The sequence below is a fragment of the Rhodamnia argentea genome, chromosome 7 (assembly GCF_020921035.1).
Source record: "Rhodamnia argentea isolate NSW1041297 chromosome 7, ASM2092103v1, whole genome shotgun sequence".
In the NCBI taxonomy this organism is placed as follows: Eukaryota; Viridiplantae; Streptophyta; class Magnoliopsida; order Myrtales; family Myrtaceae; genus Rhodamnia; species Rhodamnia argentea.
In genome coordinates this window covers 7,181,733-7,198,595 of record NC_063156.1, presented here as the reverse complement: position 1 = coordinate 7,198,595, position 16,863 = coordinate 7,181,733, and the positions used below count along the sequence as shown (strand labels likewise).

At 41.2% G+C, this 16,863-nt stretch overlaps 2 protein-coding genes and 1 non-coding gene across 5 annotated transcripts; 2 read left to right on the top strand and 1 right to left on the bottom strand.

Moving 5' to 3' along the window:
• Positions 1–2,997: 2,997 nt before the first annotated feature.
• Positions 2,998–7,991, top strand: LOC115746905 (3-hydroxyisobutyryl-CoA hydrolase-like protein 5). 3 transcript variants are annotated; one of them, XM_030682873.2, is made up of 16 exons: positions 2,998–3,255; positions 3,480–3,549; positions 3,665–3,748; positions 3,834–3,902; positions 4,114–4,177; positions 4,300–4,373; positions 4,452–4,535; positions 4,635–4,719; positions 4,810–4,895; positions 6,334–6,455; positions 6,545–6,605; positions 6,703–6,801; positions 7,070–7,171; positions 7,284–7,325; positions 7,425–7,531; positions 7,654–7,991. In XM_030682873.2, exons 2-16 carry the CDS (start codon positions 3,517–3,519, stop codon positions 7,715–7,717), a joined length of 1,176 nt encoding a protein of 391 aa, XP_030538733.2. In that variant the 5' UTR covers positions 2,998–3,255; positions 3,480–3,516; the 3' UTR covers positions 7,718–7,991. The 3 variants fall into 3 exon arrangements, with proteins under 3 accessions (XP_030538733.2, XP_030538732.2, XP_030538731.2); XM_030682872.2 differs by having other exon boundaries at positions 2,999–3,268; XM_030682871.2 differs by lacking the exon at positions 2,998–3,255 and adding an exon at positions 3,341–3,389.
• A 724-nt stretch (positions 7,992–8,715) lies between these two features.
• LOC115746932 (GDSL esterase/lipase At4g10955) lies at positions 8,716–10,828 on the top strand. Its single transcript, XM_048282341.1, has 2 exons — positions 8,716–9,129; positions 9,517–10,828. The coding sequence occupies exons 1-2, from the start codon at positions 8,987–8,989 to the stop codon at positions 10,556–10,558; spliced, it is 1,185 nt and encodes a 394-aa protein (XP_048138298.1). The 5' UTR covers positions 8,716–8,986; the 3' UTR covers positions 10,559–10,828.
• A 192-nt stretch (positions 10,829–11,020) lies between these two features.
• TRNAR-ACG lies at positions 11,021–11,093 on the bottom strand. The gene has a single exon. It is a non-coding gene; the product is annotated as a tRNA-Arg (tRNA).
• Between the last annotated feature and the right edge of the window lie 5,770 nt (positions 11,094–16,863).

Genomic DNA, 16,863 nt, shown 5'->3' with positions numbered 1-16,863 from the left:
GAAGAATAGTCAACGGACATGCGTGTCCTCCTCGCACTCCTCCTTTCAACGGGTGAACGGGTCAACGGTTAGGTTGCCACTTCACTTCCAGACAAAAATTTTATTATATACATTCAATTTTCATTAACTAATTGTTTATTAGACTCTGATTTTTGATTTGCCATTTGTATTTTCGGGTCCGTCCATTGTTGTTGTCACTTTCAGTTTCAGCTCGCTTTGACATCCAAGTTCCCCCGTCGATCGGTCATCCAAAGATCCCAAGTCATTTGTTAGCTGAGCCTGTCTTATTCTGGCCTACGACCGGACCAATGTATTAATTTATGTTTCGTTAAACCTTTCCTAATTAATTATGAAAAAACTATTAACGTATCACATACGATTCTTTTCCATGGCAATATACCGTAGAGGGAGTCAATCTTTATATGTAAGAAGTGAAGAGATCCTAATTCATTTGTTGTTGGGCGACATACAAATTTAAATAGCCCTTATTAAGTGGCATATAGTAAAATTTTATGAGATCATTATCAATTATTAAAAAAATTTAAGTCCATAAACGAATTGCGGGTTTTTGATATTTAGTTATTTTAATGACTTTATTAATATTTTTTACTTAAAAAATTGTTGGTCATACATATAGGAAGATTCTTTCTTGATTTTTCGTTCTTTGCGATTTGTTGCCGTCTTTGTGCTGAGTTTAAAATGCTCATTCCTCTTTTTTATTTTCCATCCGAGTAAAAAATGCAAAATTTGTCCCCAAAAATGGATGGAAATCGCCTCTTACACCTAAAATTCGTGTCAATTTAGTCCCTAGATAGAACCACTGAATTCGCTTCAATACTCACCGGTTAGCTGCAAATCATCTAAAAGTTTAGCTCCGTCATATAGACAATCAGGGTGATTAGATGGAGGGAGATAGGGAATTCCTTCTAGACTGATAGCTTATAAGAGGGATGTGAATGACTTGCTTTCTAGTTCTCGAAATTCTTATTCCGAATCTATTACGCACGTTAAAATGACGATTAGTCTTTTTCTAGATGACGCATTTTATGATGATCGATCAATGTGATTAGATGGGGGGAAGATAGGGTATCTTTTGGACGGATAGCTTAAAGCCGATAAGAGGGAAGTGAGTCGCTTCCTTTTGAGTTTTTGAAATTCTTATTCCAAATTAGCCATGTAGATTATTTATTAACGTGATGATTAGTCTCCGTCCCAATGACGCATGTAGCTCCATCATCAGCTATTTATGCTAAGCAAAGCTATCCTCTATTAAATGAGACTTGAAAAAAATAAGAAAAATGAATAAATATTCAAAATGATTTGCCAGGTCAAGAGGAGAAGAGCAAGAAGATCCAGATGATTGATGGAAGAAAGACCAAACATATCCCAAACTCTCAAGAACTTGATCCATTCAATGGAGCTTTATTTGTTTGATCTAGTAAGGGGGCGTTGGAAATAAATAACCCACCGCCCGACGAAACAGCGGCTTACAATATAGCGATCCGGGACATCCAGCGAAGAGCTCCAATGCGCGCATTCGGATTCACCAAAAAATCAATAGAAATAAGGGACAAAACGTACACATCTTGGAGAAACTAAATACATTTGGGGAATGGAGACAATATGGAACGAATCGACATTCCCCTCGTACCATCAACTTTCTCGGCCCATGAAAACGGCCCGAGGGGCGGCTTCTAATAAGTGGGATGGACCACGACCTACCTCAAATTTCTCACCTGTTTGGTCAACCCATGTATGTCTCCTTCACATAGGTCCATTTATCTTGCTAAGAGAACATAACATGTGCGCTTCATCCGATTTAAAAAGATTGGGGAAGATCTCGAAACCGCGAAACCCAAATGTCTCTGTAGAATCCTTTTGAGACCATACTCAACTGCTCTAAAAGCTTAAACCATTCGGTAAAAGAGCGACTTCCCTGGTTAAATATTCTAGCGGGTTTGAATTCCATACGGTTTTCTATCTAAGTAATCATATAAGTTTGAATTCAGTTAGGCTCTGACAGCTCAACCAATTTGGGATTACTCTTTTCAGATAGATGCACCTCGAGTGTTATGATTTTGCGAGCTCGTTCATAGTAAACCAATTTCAAGAGGGGGTGAAATGGTTGCTTTTTTCAAGACACAGATTTATCGCTGTCGAGGCGGAAATAATCGAGAGTGCATTCAATGAGGGTCAAGCCTCGTCATTTAGCTCCATGCCGGCTGCGCAAAACCATAGAGATCATGATCGTTTTGGTGGTCATTAGAGCTTGCGTGGCCTACACACCTCCTTTGATTTGAAGCTCTTGAATCCTCGTACTTTGGCCCAGTTGACTCCACCATCCAATTTTAGAACGAGTTACCGAGAAAGCAATGCGTTTTGCTGAGGCGGTGTAGAAAATCAAGATGATGGTTATCTGATGCAGCTTCTGCTTTTAGCTTTTGGTTGTTCAAGGTTCACATCAAGCACACAACTCTCTTGACATTAGAAGAATAAAGCCAAAAAAAATCGAACTTTTAGGTAATGGTGAACACTTCAAATCTTCAAGAGCATATACATACTAACGATGAGAGCCACACAGTTAATTTTTTTTTTTTTTTTTGATGAGTTTCGAATCTTTGTGGACGTGTTTTTCTCTTTGACTGGAAATTCATAATGGGCTTTCGTGGTTGGCGATGATCCAAATCAAACACGAGTTTGGGCTGGACATACACCCTTCAACCGGGTGGAAAACAGAGAGAGAGAGAGAGAGAGAGAGAGAGATTCCATTCAAGATTTCCCCAAATTCCCAGTGACAAGCTGCGACCGACGGATCATCCGGCAATGACTTCAGTTCTGGGCCAATGCAGTGATGAGCTTGGACGCCGTGGGATGTCGTTATGGGAATGGATGACGTCGAAAGAAAGTGTGACTGATTGACTATGAAGAATCAGATGGTTGGAGGGTTGGTGGCAGCCAGTCACCCCACAGCCACAGCTAACCCAAATTTCATCTAATTCATCCAAATAGTGCCTCACCAGTTTTGGCGGAAAAAGAAAGATTCTTGCGGAAGGTGATGGTTGTGGTGGTGGTGGTAGGTGAAGTGAGAAGTGAAGAACAGTCTTCTCTTATGACGCTGCGACCTACCAACTAACTTGGAAGCCCGTCCACCATATACCTTTCTGCCATTAAAGCTTCCATTCCTTGTTTTGTCAGCAGCAGGAAGGCTCCTCGGCCACTCTCTCTCACTCTCCCTCTTCGTTCAGATCATCACAGGTGCCGTCTACTTGTAAGCTCGTACTCTGCCTTGTCCTATCTTTTGTACTTCCGTTGGCTCTTTACTTCCGCGACCTTGTTCCGGATTGTGAGTTTCTCATTTGATCTGATATGCTGCTCAATGGGTATTATGGGCATTGCGGGCTTTTCTTCATTTTCTTGACTCTTGGAAGTTTTGTATTCCCACTCTCGTGACATTGGGGAGTTTTTGCTTCTTTGGGCAGATTTTCCTCTGTCTTGTTTCGCTTTGATCACCCTCAAATGGCAAAAGAAGGGATGACCCAGGGCGAGGAGGTAAGCAGGGAGTGGTTATTCGGGCATATCAGCGAACGAATTGCGTGTGCTTTGGTAGCGAGTGTCACTAGATAAGTCTGTAATGCTGAAGTCTTGATTTGGTCTTCTCCTATAGGTTGTTCTTGCGGAAGAAATTGATCATGTTAGGGTGATCACCTTAAACCAGCCCCGCAAATTGAATGTCATTTCATCTAGAGTGGTATGCTGGATTTCTGTGTGTTCATAGCTCTTCCTAGTCACACTTTTTTCAAGAAAGCTGTTGTTTACACTTTTACTGGGATCAGGTTTATCTGCTGGCTGAATACTTAGAGAGATGGGAGAAAGATGATAAGGCACAACTTGTGATCATCAAGGTTAGTTCTGAATGTGTGCCTCGCTTCAGGAGTAGTACAACTGACTTGTCAGGAACATTCTTCTTGCAATGGTCTTTCAAGGAAAGTCATTGCACTAATTGACTGGATAAGTCCAGACCAGAAAAGAGTAGACTTGATATTCTGCAGCATCTTTCTGTCCATTGAATATTTTGCTAGTTAAAGTTCTTATGATGGTTGATACTTGCAAAAGGGGGCTGGTCGAGCTTTCTCTGCTGGTGGAGACTTGAAAATGTTCTACGATGGCAAAAAATCAAGTAAGGAGGCTTCGCTGAAAGAAATAATTTCTAGTGCTACGTCTATTAGTCTCAGGTCTGAGCGTCTTTTAGTTCCTCCAATACAAAGATAGTATACTTTGCCTGTGTTTTCCTTTTGCCAGAGGATTCCTGCCTGGAAGTTGTCTATAGAATGTACTGGCTTTGTTATCACATCCATACCTACAAGAAAGTCCAGGTACCTCTTCGCACTTTGATCATTGTCGTATATCGTGTTTGGAAAAGAAAAAAAAGTCTGATTGGCATCATTTGAAAGGTCACTCTTGTCAATGGAATATCAATGGGTGGAGGGGCATCTTTAATGGTTCCAATGAAGTTTTCAGTCGTCACAGAAAAGACGGTGGGTAGCTGATTTGTTGAATTTATTTTGTAGCTCTTGAAAGAAGTTTATTCAGATTTATTGGGCAAGTCCAATTATAGTTTGCTATTTCGGATATAGGTTTTTGCAACTCCAGAAGCGAGCATCGGGTTTCATACTGATTGCGGTTTCTCCTACATGCTTTCCCATCTGCCTGGATGGCTGGGTAAATGCATTTAGAGCAAGAAACGTTCAAATGGATATGACTTTGTTTTTGCGGTTCTTTCAATTTTGAGACTGTGTGGTGATTATGTAGGGGAATACTTGGCTTTAACTGGTGCGAGGCTGAATGGCAAAGAATTGGTGGCAGCTGGGCTAGCAACTCACTTTGTCTCTTCTGAGGTCAGCTGTAACTCTAGTTATAGTTCTCTTCCCTCTATGTTTGCATCAAATTGCATTGTTCCCTTGATGCTTATTCGATCCATGCTTTTATGCTGCTACAAATTGTACTGGAAAGTTAAAAAGGCTTATTCTTTAATTGCTGCTACGGTGTTATGCCCCTAGAAAACTTGCATACTGGGTGGTGGCGATTGCTAATTCTCTTTTTGAAATGCCATTTGAAAAAACAAAAATAAGTGAAAGCATAGTCTCTCGACTTCTGAATGTTTAATGCCAAACCACTTGTGTTTCTGTCTATATGTGGAGAAATAATCAGGCAGTATACATGATGCAGCAATCTATACCGTAAATGTTATGAATTTGGACAAGCTTTTGCAGTAACTTAAAACCATAGAAAAAGAATTGAGAATTTTCTTAAATGGGTCCATCAGGTTTGTCTTGAACCATATACTTCATGAAACACGTACTAGTTCCTGATGCTGAATTCTTCAGCTCATGTCTAGTCTATCTAAGATGATGCAGTACAAGGTTACACTTCCTCTATAGACTGGATAAACTCAGCTGTTGCATGGACATGCACGTAAAGTGCCAGTCTTGACCTCTTTCCTCTTCATGAATCATGTTCCTCCCTCCATGAGTCAGCTAGTCAGTTGAAGTATTCTTTTTTTCACTTGAAGTCAGCTGACGTATTCAAAAAGTTTTTAGAGGACGAAATTCAAAAGGGATGATGCGAATGAGTAATCGATAATGAAATACTCTATGACAACCATGATTTAGCTTTCCAACTTTCAATTTCTATTCTGATTCCTCTCCTTTACAACTTCAGTGAATCCTCATTTACTTTTGTAAGTCATGCCTTCTGATATTCAAGCTCAAACACTTACCCTGCTTTTGAAAGTTGGATTTACTCGATTGTTCCTTTGCTTTCAACTGTATACGATAGGCAATCATTATTATCATGACTAGATGGGGATTAAATGCACGCTATTAGGGTGTGACAATTTCAAATGTTCATGAAGAACTTTCTCCAAATGCATCGATTATTATGGTATTTTTTTTTTTTTTTGTATTTTGTGAATCCTGCTTTTCATCTATCTGATTCCAATCATACGATGATCATGTTTGATAATTCGGCTACAAGGACATTGTGTGTGTGATGCCAAGTTATTAGGATTTAATTCTTTTGGTCCAAACTGCCAGCTGGAATCATTAATCTGCTGGTGATTTAACCGATCTGCAGCTTATATCAACTTTCTAGACTCGGTTTACTTTATATTACTACTTGCTTGTAATTTAGCCATGGAACTGATGCCACATGAATCCTGAATCATACAAGACCTTTGTCTTGGTTCTTGATGATTTGATGGCAGCTCCTTTTAGTTCGTTAATTATTACCTTTTGCATACTATGGAGGTAGTAACACATTCTTCACTTGTTTTAGAAACTTCCTGAGCTGGAGAAGCATCTGATGAGTTTGAAATCAGGGGAAGAGAATGCTGTCAGGTCTGCAATCGACGAATTTGCAGTAGAAGTTCAGCTTGATGAAGAGAGTGTCCTGAACAAGTAATGTGTCTATACAGCGAAGCCTCCTACGTGATATTCTACTTACGAAATAATTCAATATTGATCGACATTAACTTCAATGAATCCAGGAGGGCAGTAATTGACGAGTGCTTTTCAAAGGATACTGTTCCAGATATCATAAAATCATTGGTAAGTTCATATGGTCTTCCAGAATTCCCCTGGTTGAGCTACTTCTGATAGTCAAAATATTTATATTTTCCCCTCTTTTGTGCTGTTTATATTTCAGGAATGCGAGGCAAGCAAAGATGGAAATGGGTGGATAGGACCAGTGCTCAAGGGGCTAAAGAGATCATCCCCTACAGGACTGAAAATGACCCTAAGATCGGTAAAACTCTTGATAGGACTTGTTATGACAGATTATTCGTACTGACTAAGAATTGGCTTTACCAACAACGTAAACAACTACTTTTTTCAAAGACGTTTGACATTTTCGCTAAACAAGCAGAAATCAGGAGAATTGTTAATCTATAGATGTTGAAAACAAGACACGTCTTAGGTTTTTTTTATCATTCCTGAATATGTAAATAGAAGCCACTCCTGGTGCTTGTCCTAGCACTACTTGTCTAATGTTTACTGCCCTTCAAAATGTCCAGATCCGCGAAGGCCGCAACCAAAAACTTTCTGAATGTTTGAGAAAGGAATTTAGACTAACAATGAACGCTCTACGAATGGTGATATCTGAAGATGTATATGAGGTAACATCAGTTTCTACAAGTAGTACTTCAGTCCGCTTTTAGTTTTACTGATGCAAATCGCTTCTTCATCTCCGATGCGCTATTCTTTTTTTCCTTCCGTTACATTGAAAAGGGAATCAGAGCTGTTACTATCGACAAGGACAATTCTCCCAAGGTGCTCTCTCTCTCTCTCTACTTGTGTGATGAAACCAGATATTTGTCTGGCCTTTGCCAAATCTTCCATGCTCATGAAGTTGTTCCAATTGCTATGCAGTGGGATCCACCGACTCTTGATAAAGTGGAAGACCACAAAATTGATCTCGTGTTCCAGCCATTCCAAGAGGATCTTGAGCTCCAGATCCCAGAAAAGGAAGAATGCAGGTCGGAATTATCTCTAACTACTCCACAGAATCATCTCATGTGCCCGAAACTTTCTGGTTTTAAGCAGTCAGCCATGCTTCGTTTCATCATTTTAACCGCATCCTCATGTGTCAATCACACAGGTGGTCCGGGAAATTTGAGAGCTCACCGTATCCAGCTATGCAAACGACGAACAGGACAAGTTGAAATTTCACAGTTTCTATGGCTGGTGATCTCACGCGACATGTTTCCCTCACGATGATGGAGTGAACTGTGATGTTGTTCAGGGGTTGCTGGAGAAAGCAAACGAAGAGTGCCCGGTATGAATGCGCTATGGCAAGGCATTTCTATCGGCTAGGATTGGTGTACTGATCAGAACTTCCCTTGCTGTTTAAGTTGCGTAGCAAGAGTATGAGTTGTAATAGAACCTAAACTCCGAAATTCTAATAATGGTACAACTATCGCTGGCAGGTTAGCTCAATGCCGTGCAATCTGGCACGACAGCTCTCAAAGAGGCCTCTAAAGAGCGGAAAAATACCGTTCATTGGCTTGCTTTTGCAAGTATTCTTCTCTAGGTAGCGATTTCCTAAAGCAATGTCAGCGTCTGATATCGACTCAACGACGACTGCTTAGTCACCTAATCTGAGGAGCTAAGTGAAGATTATTGGCATGGAAATCTGACTAATGAGTCAGCTAACGTATTACCAACTTTTGAGCTATCACAGTGTTCCCGATTTTGCTGCTACCCAACCGAGGGTAGGGGCGGTCGACACCACCGCCGAATAGAGTCACGATTTCTCGATCATCAGGGATGACGTCGATTTCCCTTTTTTTGTTAGGAAAATACGTGTTTTGCTCTTTTTTATCTTGTACTTTTATAATAATTTATACTTAGGTTGACAGGTGGGAATCAAAGAGATAGGAGAATTTTTTGGATTTTCTTAGGATCCGCGATTAATTTGACGATTTGATGAAGTGGATCCACATGGGGGAAGAATCTGGACCGTCAGAGATAACGGGTCCCATCAACTTCGACGATTTAGATTGAGTTTTAGTAATTCCACCGAATCCTTTCTTGGCTCCATAAGAGGTCAACGACCTCTATCGCTTTCCCACGGGGAGCAGGTTGGGTCAATTTGGTAATTTCGGTTTGATTCGGTCAACGTGGGAGAAATATGACCGTTGCGGAGATGCGATGCTACGAGGCCCAGGCGTTTCAAATCTCATGATTGTGTGCGACGCAGACGCAGATCCAAAAACCACATGAAATGCAACGAAAAATAAATGAGATTTTGACTCCACTGATAAATTTTGCTCAGCCGATAACCACGATCATACTCGTACCCACTCTCGGTAAACGGCCTCCCCCCTCTCTCTCTCTCTCTCTGTGGCAACTGAAGAACAGAGAAGAAAGCAAGAGGGAGACACGAGAGTCCTGTGTGTGCGTGCGCGTGTGTTGGGTGTTGCAGAGTGGAAATGGCGCAGAGAATTCCAGAGGAGACGACGAAGGAGGAGACGTCTGTGGAAGGAGGAGAAGAAGCTCATCCCTACGCGTTCCACGTATCTGGACCTCGCAATGTCTCCTCTCCCAACTGGAGAGACCTCCTCAGTTCCAGTTGGTCTGTTCTCCTTCTCTTTTCTCCTCTTCAGGCCCCAAATTTAGCAAGTTTCATTTGGGTGTTCAGTTATTTTGCCTCTCTGGATGCTGAGTTCACCAATTCCAATCTGTGGGTGGTTTTGGCTGTGTGTTTTCGACCCCTAAGGAACCAAAGTTAGGAGCTTTATGGATTTTTTTTTCCAAGTAGCAACCCGGGAGTTGTTGATTATGTCTATGAAATATGAATGATGGGTTCCTGTATTTTTTATTTCAGTTCTGTTCGTTCACTATTCCTGAGGAATGATCAGTGATCCTTAATACGGAACCTGAACTTGTTTACTTGTGATAGATTGTCTACTTGGGGCTCATTTGATTTTGCTTAAAGCAACAGATGTTTTTATGACTGCAGGAAGGATGAGAATTACAAGAGAACAGTGCTCGCCTGCTTCATCCAAGCCGTCTACTTGCTCGAATTGGACAGACAAGAGAACCGGTCCGAGGAAAACGCACTCGCCCCCAAATGGTGGCTACCCTTCAAGTACAAGCTGTCCCAAACGCTAATCGACGAGAGAGATGGATCGATATTCGGCGCTGTGCTAGAATGGGATAGGGCCGCAGCACTAGCCGACTTCATACTGATCAGACCCAGCGGTGCGCCGAGAGCCGTGTTGGCCCTAAGAGGGACATTGCTCAAAGGCCCCACAATCCGCAGAGATATCGAAGATGACCTCCGGTTCCTCACTTGGGAAAGCCTGAAAGGCTCGGTCCGGTTTAACGTGGCTCTAGAGGCATCGAGATCGACGGCGCAGAGCTACGGGAGCAATAATGTGTGCATCGTGGGGCATTCGTTAGGAGCTGGTTTTGCATTGCAGGTGGGGAAAGCACTGGCGAAAGAGGGCATCTACGTGGATGCCCATTTGTTCAATCCGCCTTCGTTTTCTCTGGCTATGAGCCTAAGAAACATGGGAGAGAAAGCCGGGGTCACTTGGAGGAGGCTCAAGTCGATGTTCCCTTCTAGCAGCGAGCAAGAAAACCAGGGGAGCATTGACGATTCACAGACGATTTCCGAATCCGGTTTGAGGGGCTGGATGGCGCAATTGAATCGGAGCAAGACTCTGAATTTGGGAATGAAGAAATGGGTGCCTCACCTATATGTGAACAACAGTGACTACATCTGCTGTCATTACACCGATCCGCCTGGTACGGAAGAGAATGGCAGCGACAAGGAGAATGTCAGCCCAGGCCTGATGAACGCGCAGCAGGTGGCGGCGAAGCTGTTTGTGATGTCCAAGGGGAAGCAGAAGTTCCTCGAGGCGCATGGGCTCGAGCAGTGGTGGTCGGACGGGCTAGAGCTTCAGCTGGCCCTCACCAACAACAGCAAGCTCATCAACAGGCAGCTCAAGTCCCTGTACAGCCTCCCGCCTCCAAATCCAACGCCGAAAAAGGCCTAGCCATTGTGGATGCTCTGTGCATCTTGCTCGTTCTGTTTGTTGTAAAACAACTCATTTTTTCGAGTGTGACAGATCCTAGCACGACTTGCTGATGATTCTTTTTTTCGCCTCTCTCAAGAAGCATCTGTTCGGAAAGTTAGAATCGGCTTTCAGTAATATTATGCTCCCTAGCGTGCGTGTGTGAGTAGCTCAAGCACCTTGTAAAGATTGGGACTGATGGGGTGAAAGGTTCAATCATGAACTGAAGTGTACCCTGTGTACTAAATTCTGCTAATCAAACTTGATTTCATGACATTTGAGTTGGGGGGTTGAGTGCAGACTCTTTGAGACTTGGACCTGGTTTTTGTGGAAGGAAGGAGGATCTCTGCAGGATGAGTAGCGGCATAAAATCAATTGGGGAATGGGGGAGAAAATAACCTGTGTTCTAAACTGAGGAAAAAGAAGAAGAGAGTTATGAAAAGGCGACTCCACTGGGGATCGAACCCAGAATCTCTGGTTCCGTAGACCAGCGCCTTATCCATTGGGCCATGGAGTCAATTCTTATCCAGAGGAAATGAATATTTTTGGATTATCAAATTATATTATAAACAAATTGAATGTGGATTACATATGAAAACCGAAAAGTTTTAAAGGTGCAAATCCATCGTCGTGATCTATTAATCAAATAAAAGTTACTAATATCCTCTCTCTCTCTCTCTCACACACACACACATTAAAAGAGGAAAAGGAAATCTAGACATTCACTCAAAATAAAGGAGAAAAACACAATGAAGTAATAACATTTGGTACACATCCATGCAATTCAGCGAGCAGGTTTGATGCACAAATGAGGATATAACTAAAATTTATCTGGAAATGGCTTACTTGGTGGACTACGTACTATCAGGGGTGATTGTTCCCGGGTTGGGCCGGTTCCAACCCACAAGTTAGAACCGAAAACTGGACCTAACCTGTCGGTCTCGATTCGCTTCTCGAGTTGGACTGGTCCAATTTAGGGTTTTGGCAATTTTCTTTTGTTTACTCTACATTAAAAAAAGGAAGCATTAAAAAAAAAAATGTCGGTCCGAGCGGTTCGGCTCCGCACTTAAAATTAGGAACAAGACTGATTCTTCTCAGTTCCAAGATTTGGACCCAAGATCTGCTCAAAAACTGCTGATTTGGTTCGGTCCAGTCCGGTCCGATTCTCATGCACACCCCTAACTACTGTGCGGCTTTGAAAAATCAACTATACCATGTAAAGAGGGCATTCAACGTCTTCAAATGAGGCGCTCACAACGAAAGAGAAGTAAAATATAATGTAAAATAAGACAAAAGAAAAGAATGTAAAACATGTGTGTTCCGTTTTGACAAGTATTCTCTTTTAGTATTGTTATTGAAAGTTGCAAGAGAAGGTACTCGCAAGCAAAGAGAGAGGTTACTGTAAATTGAGCTCTTCAAACTCTGACACATGCTGTTTGGATCCAATACATGCGTGTTCGAATCGGAAGGATTGTGTTGTTTTATATGAAGAGGATATGAGTTTTCACCGAGTGAAAACGTCAACTCAGATGAAGAGGTTTCAATAGGGATATAAGGCGCCTTGGAGTATGTAAACATTAAATCACGCATTCGTTTTTTTTTTTTTTTTTTTGGGTCGGACACGCATTCGTCTAGTAATTAAGATTTTAGAAGAATTGACAGTGATCGCACAAAATCTCACATCGAAAATAGGGTTGAAACTCCATAGGTTATATAGTTGCATTCATAAAAATAGGTTTAGAAGTTGCGTTCACAAAAATCGAATTACACTGTTGCAAGCTGAAAAAAAAAAAAACTTCTAACATACTGAGAGGTGCTAGGAAGTCGCAACTAAGTCTACAAAGTATATGCAAAACAAGATGTACTTTCTCTCATAATATCGCGGCAGTTTAAGTTTCTGGAAATGACGATAGTAGTTCTAGAAAATCTCACGCGATATTAGAGTCCGGAAAGACATGGTACTTATGGGCAGCAATCTGGATTCGATATTTCGAGGTTACATTTGGGGGCATTTAAGTGATCATTGTGCAGTAATTTTCATACAAATAAAAAGCTATGGACTTTGCGCTTTAATGGCTTTCCCAAGTCTGTCCATTTTGCTTTTGACGGTTCGATCGCTCAATGAATTCAACATCGTCTGTTTGCCACGTCGAACATTCACAATTGCTATGAGGAATTGCAAGATCATAACTACGTGTATGTATACAATGCAAAGGAAGTTCGATAATCTCCATATACTCGATCACGTGTGTGGAGATCACCGTTGTTTTTCGATTCCGCAGAGAAACACCTTGTACTATTACCGGAATCCCAGAATTACTTCTCGCCATTCGACAACAAATGAATTTTACGACATTTATGGACGAGGAAACAACGATTATTTCAGGAAAGAATTCGGTTTGCAAAACACGAATCTCTCTACAGTTGATGAATGTGATCAGAAAGGCTGTGAAATGGAAAAAACCCCATCTTCGGAACATCCCTGAGAAGCCATAATCACAGATGCCGACCTCTTGGCAGTGATCATAGTAATAGCTACTGGGACGACCAAGACCCAATAAGTACGGAGGGACGGGCTAGTGCAACACCTTGGCAGTACGTGGACGAGGCTAACCGAATGTCTTCTATCCCACATCGCCTAAGGGGGGCAGTCACGGGTTAGTTAATAAGGCTTGGGATTCTCTACTATATATAACTCCTTTTAAAATCGTGAGGATTTCCGTCCAAAGCGGACAATATTACACAGTCCTAGTCCCCTAGGATCCTTACTGGTGGTATCAGAGCACCCACACATTGGGCAAGGATGCAGCTTCACTCAACATCACCTTCTTCCCATTTTTTAGTTTCTTCGGATTGGATGAGAACACACTCGCACAGACTCTAGTAGCTCTGTTTGGTTTTTCTGATGCACAAATTCAATGTGACAATGTTTTAAGCACAAAGTTGTCCTATGTGGTCGTTGGGAAACTTTCAAAATGTTACTTGGCGTGCAACAGCCTCTGTCTCTCTCTCCCTCCCTCCCTCCCTCTCCCTCTCCCTCCATATACACACGTACACACACTCACTTGTATTTTCGTGATGGATTTGCCAATTTCGCGCCGAAAGCTGAACCGTTTTCTTAACATTAGGTAACGACGTTGTCTATGAAATAACATTTTCAGTGTAAAACAGTTACGTAGGACAGTTTTTGTTTAAAATTTTCTATATAGAATTTTATGGTGGCAAATTAGTCAACCGGGGCAATTAGAGTCCCTTGATTGTACCTTTTCGAAAACAGACAGGACACCTTCAAAAGGTTGATGACCAACTCTTTTTTTTTTTTAGGGGGTTTTGGTTGGGGGGGTTCGTGTTCAAAAGATGACTTGTTCAATTGGAAAGTTTTGAGGTTAAATTGCACTATATCTAGTTTCAGGACTTGTCCAATTAACATCTGTCAATATCTATATGCATCTCTGTGTGTATGTCAACATGTAATTGCTACATGCTTTGGACTTTGCTTGACAACGGATTGATTTCATCTATGCCAGTTTTCTTCTGTGTTTGATGCCGAACTGTCATGGACGAGCTGTTGGAGTTTGGAAGAGAGGCCCTATCCTATTTTAGCGTCCTCTCTGGAAACGAAAATTGTATTGCATTTAAACTCCAATTGAATAATTGGAGTAGTGCATCATGAGATCCCGAGGCTGGATTTGATGCCTCATTCCATTGGCTGGTTTTTAGGGTTAATACCACGAAAAACCTCAAATGATACATTTATGATAAATTTACTCCAAATTATTTTTTTAACCACGAAAAATTATAAACTGGTGCACCCATGACAAATTACCCCAAACTATTTTTTTGACCATAAAAAATCCTAAATTGGTACACCTATGATAAATTTACCCTAAACTAATTTTTTTTACCATAAAAAATCCCAAACGTGTATACCTATAACAAATTTATCCTTCGTTAAATTGGATTAATACCACGAAAACGCTTGAATCAATAGACCCGTGACAAACAGAGAGTAAAAACCTTAAACTGATATACTCATGAACTGTCATGTGCCATCTAACTCAGTAATTTGACGATTAAATTTAACGAAACCGACGAATGGTAAATTTGTCACATGTGTACCAGTTTAGGATAAATTTATCACATGTATATCAGTTTGGGGTTTTTTTGTGATAAAAAAAAATTTGTGGTAAATTTGTCATAAGTGTACTAGTTTAGGGTTTTACGTGGTATTATACCAAATTTTTAAGTATTTTGCACAATATTAGATTGGGTGTGAGTATGCACTAAAGTGTTGGGAGGCAAGAATATTAGATCTCCTTCTTTTGCAAAAACAAGTAACTATCTTGCTGAACAAGCTCTTTTCGATTTAGCTCTTTCTTTCTCTCTATTTAGGAAAAATCTCTATCCCCAGAGAAAAAATCTCTTTCGAAAATAGGGTCGAGGCTTTGTAGGGTTTTATAGTTGCATTCGTAGAAAGAGTTTTGGAAGTTAATATCCATGAATAGGTTTGAGCGGTTCTAGGTTCCTTACAGGTTCAACTTGGAATCCGGAACCTACCCGTCGGAACAGGTTCCTCATTTTTTGGAACCCGGAATCTACCTCTCATACCTTGGAACCCGGAACCTATCCTGTCACAAGTTCTAAGGTCGGTTCCAGGGTACCCGATAACCTATTAATTTGTTTTATTTTATTTTATTTTTTCATTTTTAGTTAAGTAAAATGAGAGTGAACGCTACAACATCTAAGAAAAAGTAGAGATGAGTGGTTTTAGATTCCGTACAGGTTACATTTAGAACCCGAAACCAATCTATTGGAACAGGTTGATCATTTTTTGAAACCCGAAATCTAAAAATTTATTTGGCTCCAGATTATACACTGATCGTGCAAAAACATATACTAAGAAAAATATAAAAATTTATTTCAGGATCTAGGATCCAGGTTCCAGGTTCTAGATAGTAGAACTTGGAACCTACCCGTTGGAACATGTTCCTCAATTTTTAAAACCTAGAACCTACTCTACATACCTTGGAACCGGGAATTAGACTGGATCCTACGGGTTCCGGTTCCAGATTCTCGGTTCTACCATGGAACCATGCTCACCCCTATCCTTGAAATCTAAGTACAATGTTGCGGGCTAAACTTTTAAAAAAGTTGATAGTAATCGGACAAATACAACATCGAAACTAGGGTCGAAGCTCCGTAAGGTTTTATAGTTGCATTCATAAAATGAGATTTAGAGGTTAGCATCCATGAAATCTAACTACACTGTTGTGAGCCAAACTTTTAAAAGAGTTGACAGTAATCGAACAAATACGACATTGAAAATAGGGCCACAGCTCCATAGGGGTTTTAGTTGCATTCATAAAAGGAGTTTTGACAGTGAGGACCCACGAAATCTAATTACGCTGTTGTGAGCTATACTTTTAAAAGAGTTGACAGTAATCGAACATATACGATATCCAAAATAGGGTCGGGGCTCCGTAGGGTTTTATAGTTGCATTTATAAAAAGAGGCTTGGAAGTTAGCATCAATGAAATCTAATTCAGCTTACAAAAAATCGTTAGTATTTATTGGTCTCGTTCCTCCATATAACTCTTTCATTGAAGGTCAATGATATTAAATTGGACAAAACTAGAGGACAATGGGGACGCCTGGCTATACTATTTCTGTGTTAGTCTCAACAAAATCTTTTGCCCCATGAACTTTGCCAATTGCGTCCTAATATTTTCATATTTTATCAATTGAGCCCACTCAATCCAATTTGATCGAATCGCTGACGTGGATGTTTGGCCGTCCTATGTGGCTGAGGAAACAACGACTGGTGGGAACAAAAGCATTCGGTTTGCAAAACATGAATTTCTTTACAGTCGATGAATATGAACGGAAAGGCTATGTCTTTACATGCATGTCTTTTATATGGACATAACCATGTCGATGAAGGAAGAAAATGAAGAAGCCCATTTTCACAACATCCCTGTGAAGCCATAATCATGGATGCCGAACTCCCGGTGGGGATCATAGCAATGGCTATGCTCCCAGAATGGAGCTGCCAAATGATCCATGTCTTCTAAAAGCCAAGACTCCAACTCCTCGAGACCTACCAAACCCACCTGATGATCGATGTCACCCGTGATCCGAGATCCGATAGTGGGCGCTTGAACCTCCGCGCTCATGCTGTGAGAGTCTCTGCGACGATCTCGATCCTCGACATGAAGCGGGATCGGCAGCGCTCGGGCTTGCACTGATTCTTCGATGGCTGTTTCTTGGCAGCTGGTCTGGAAGCGATC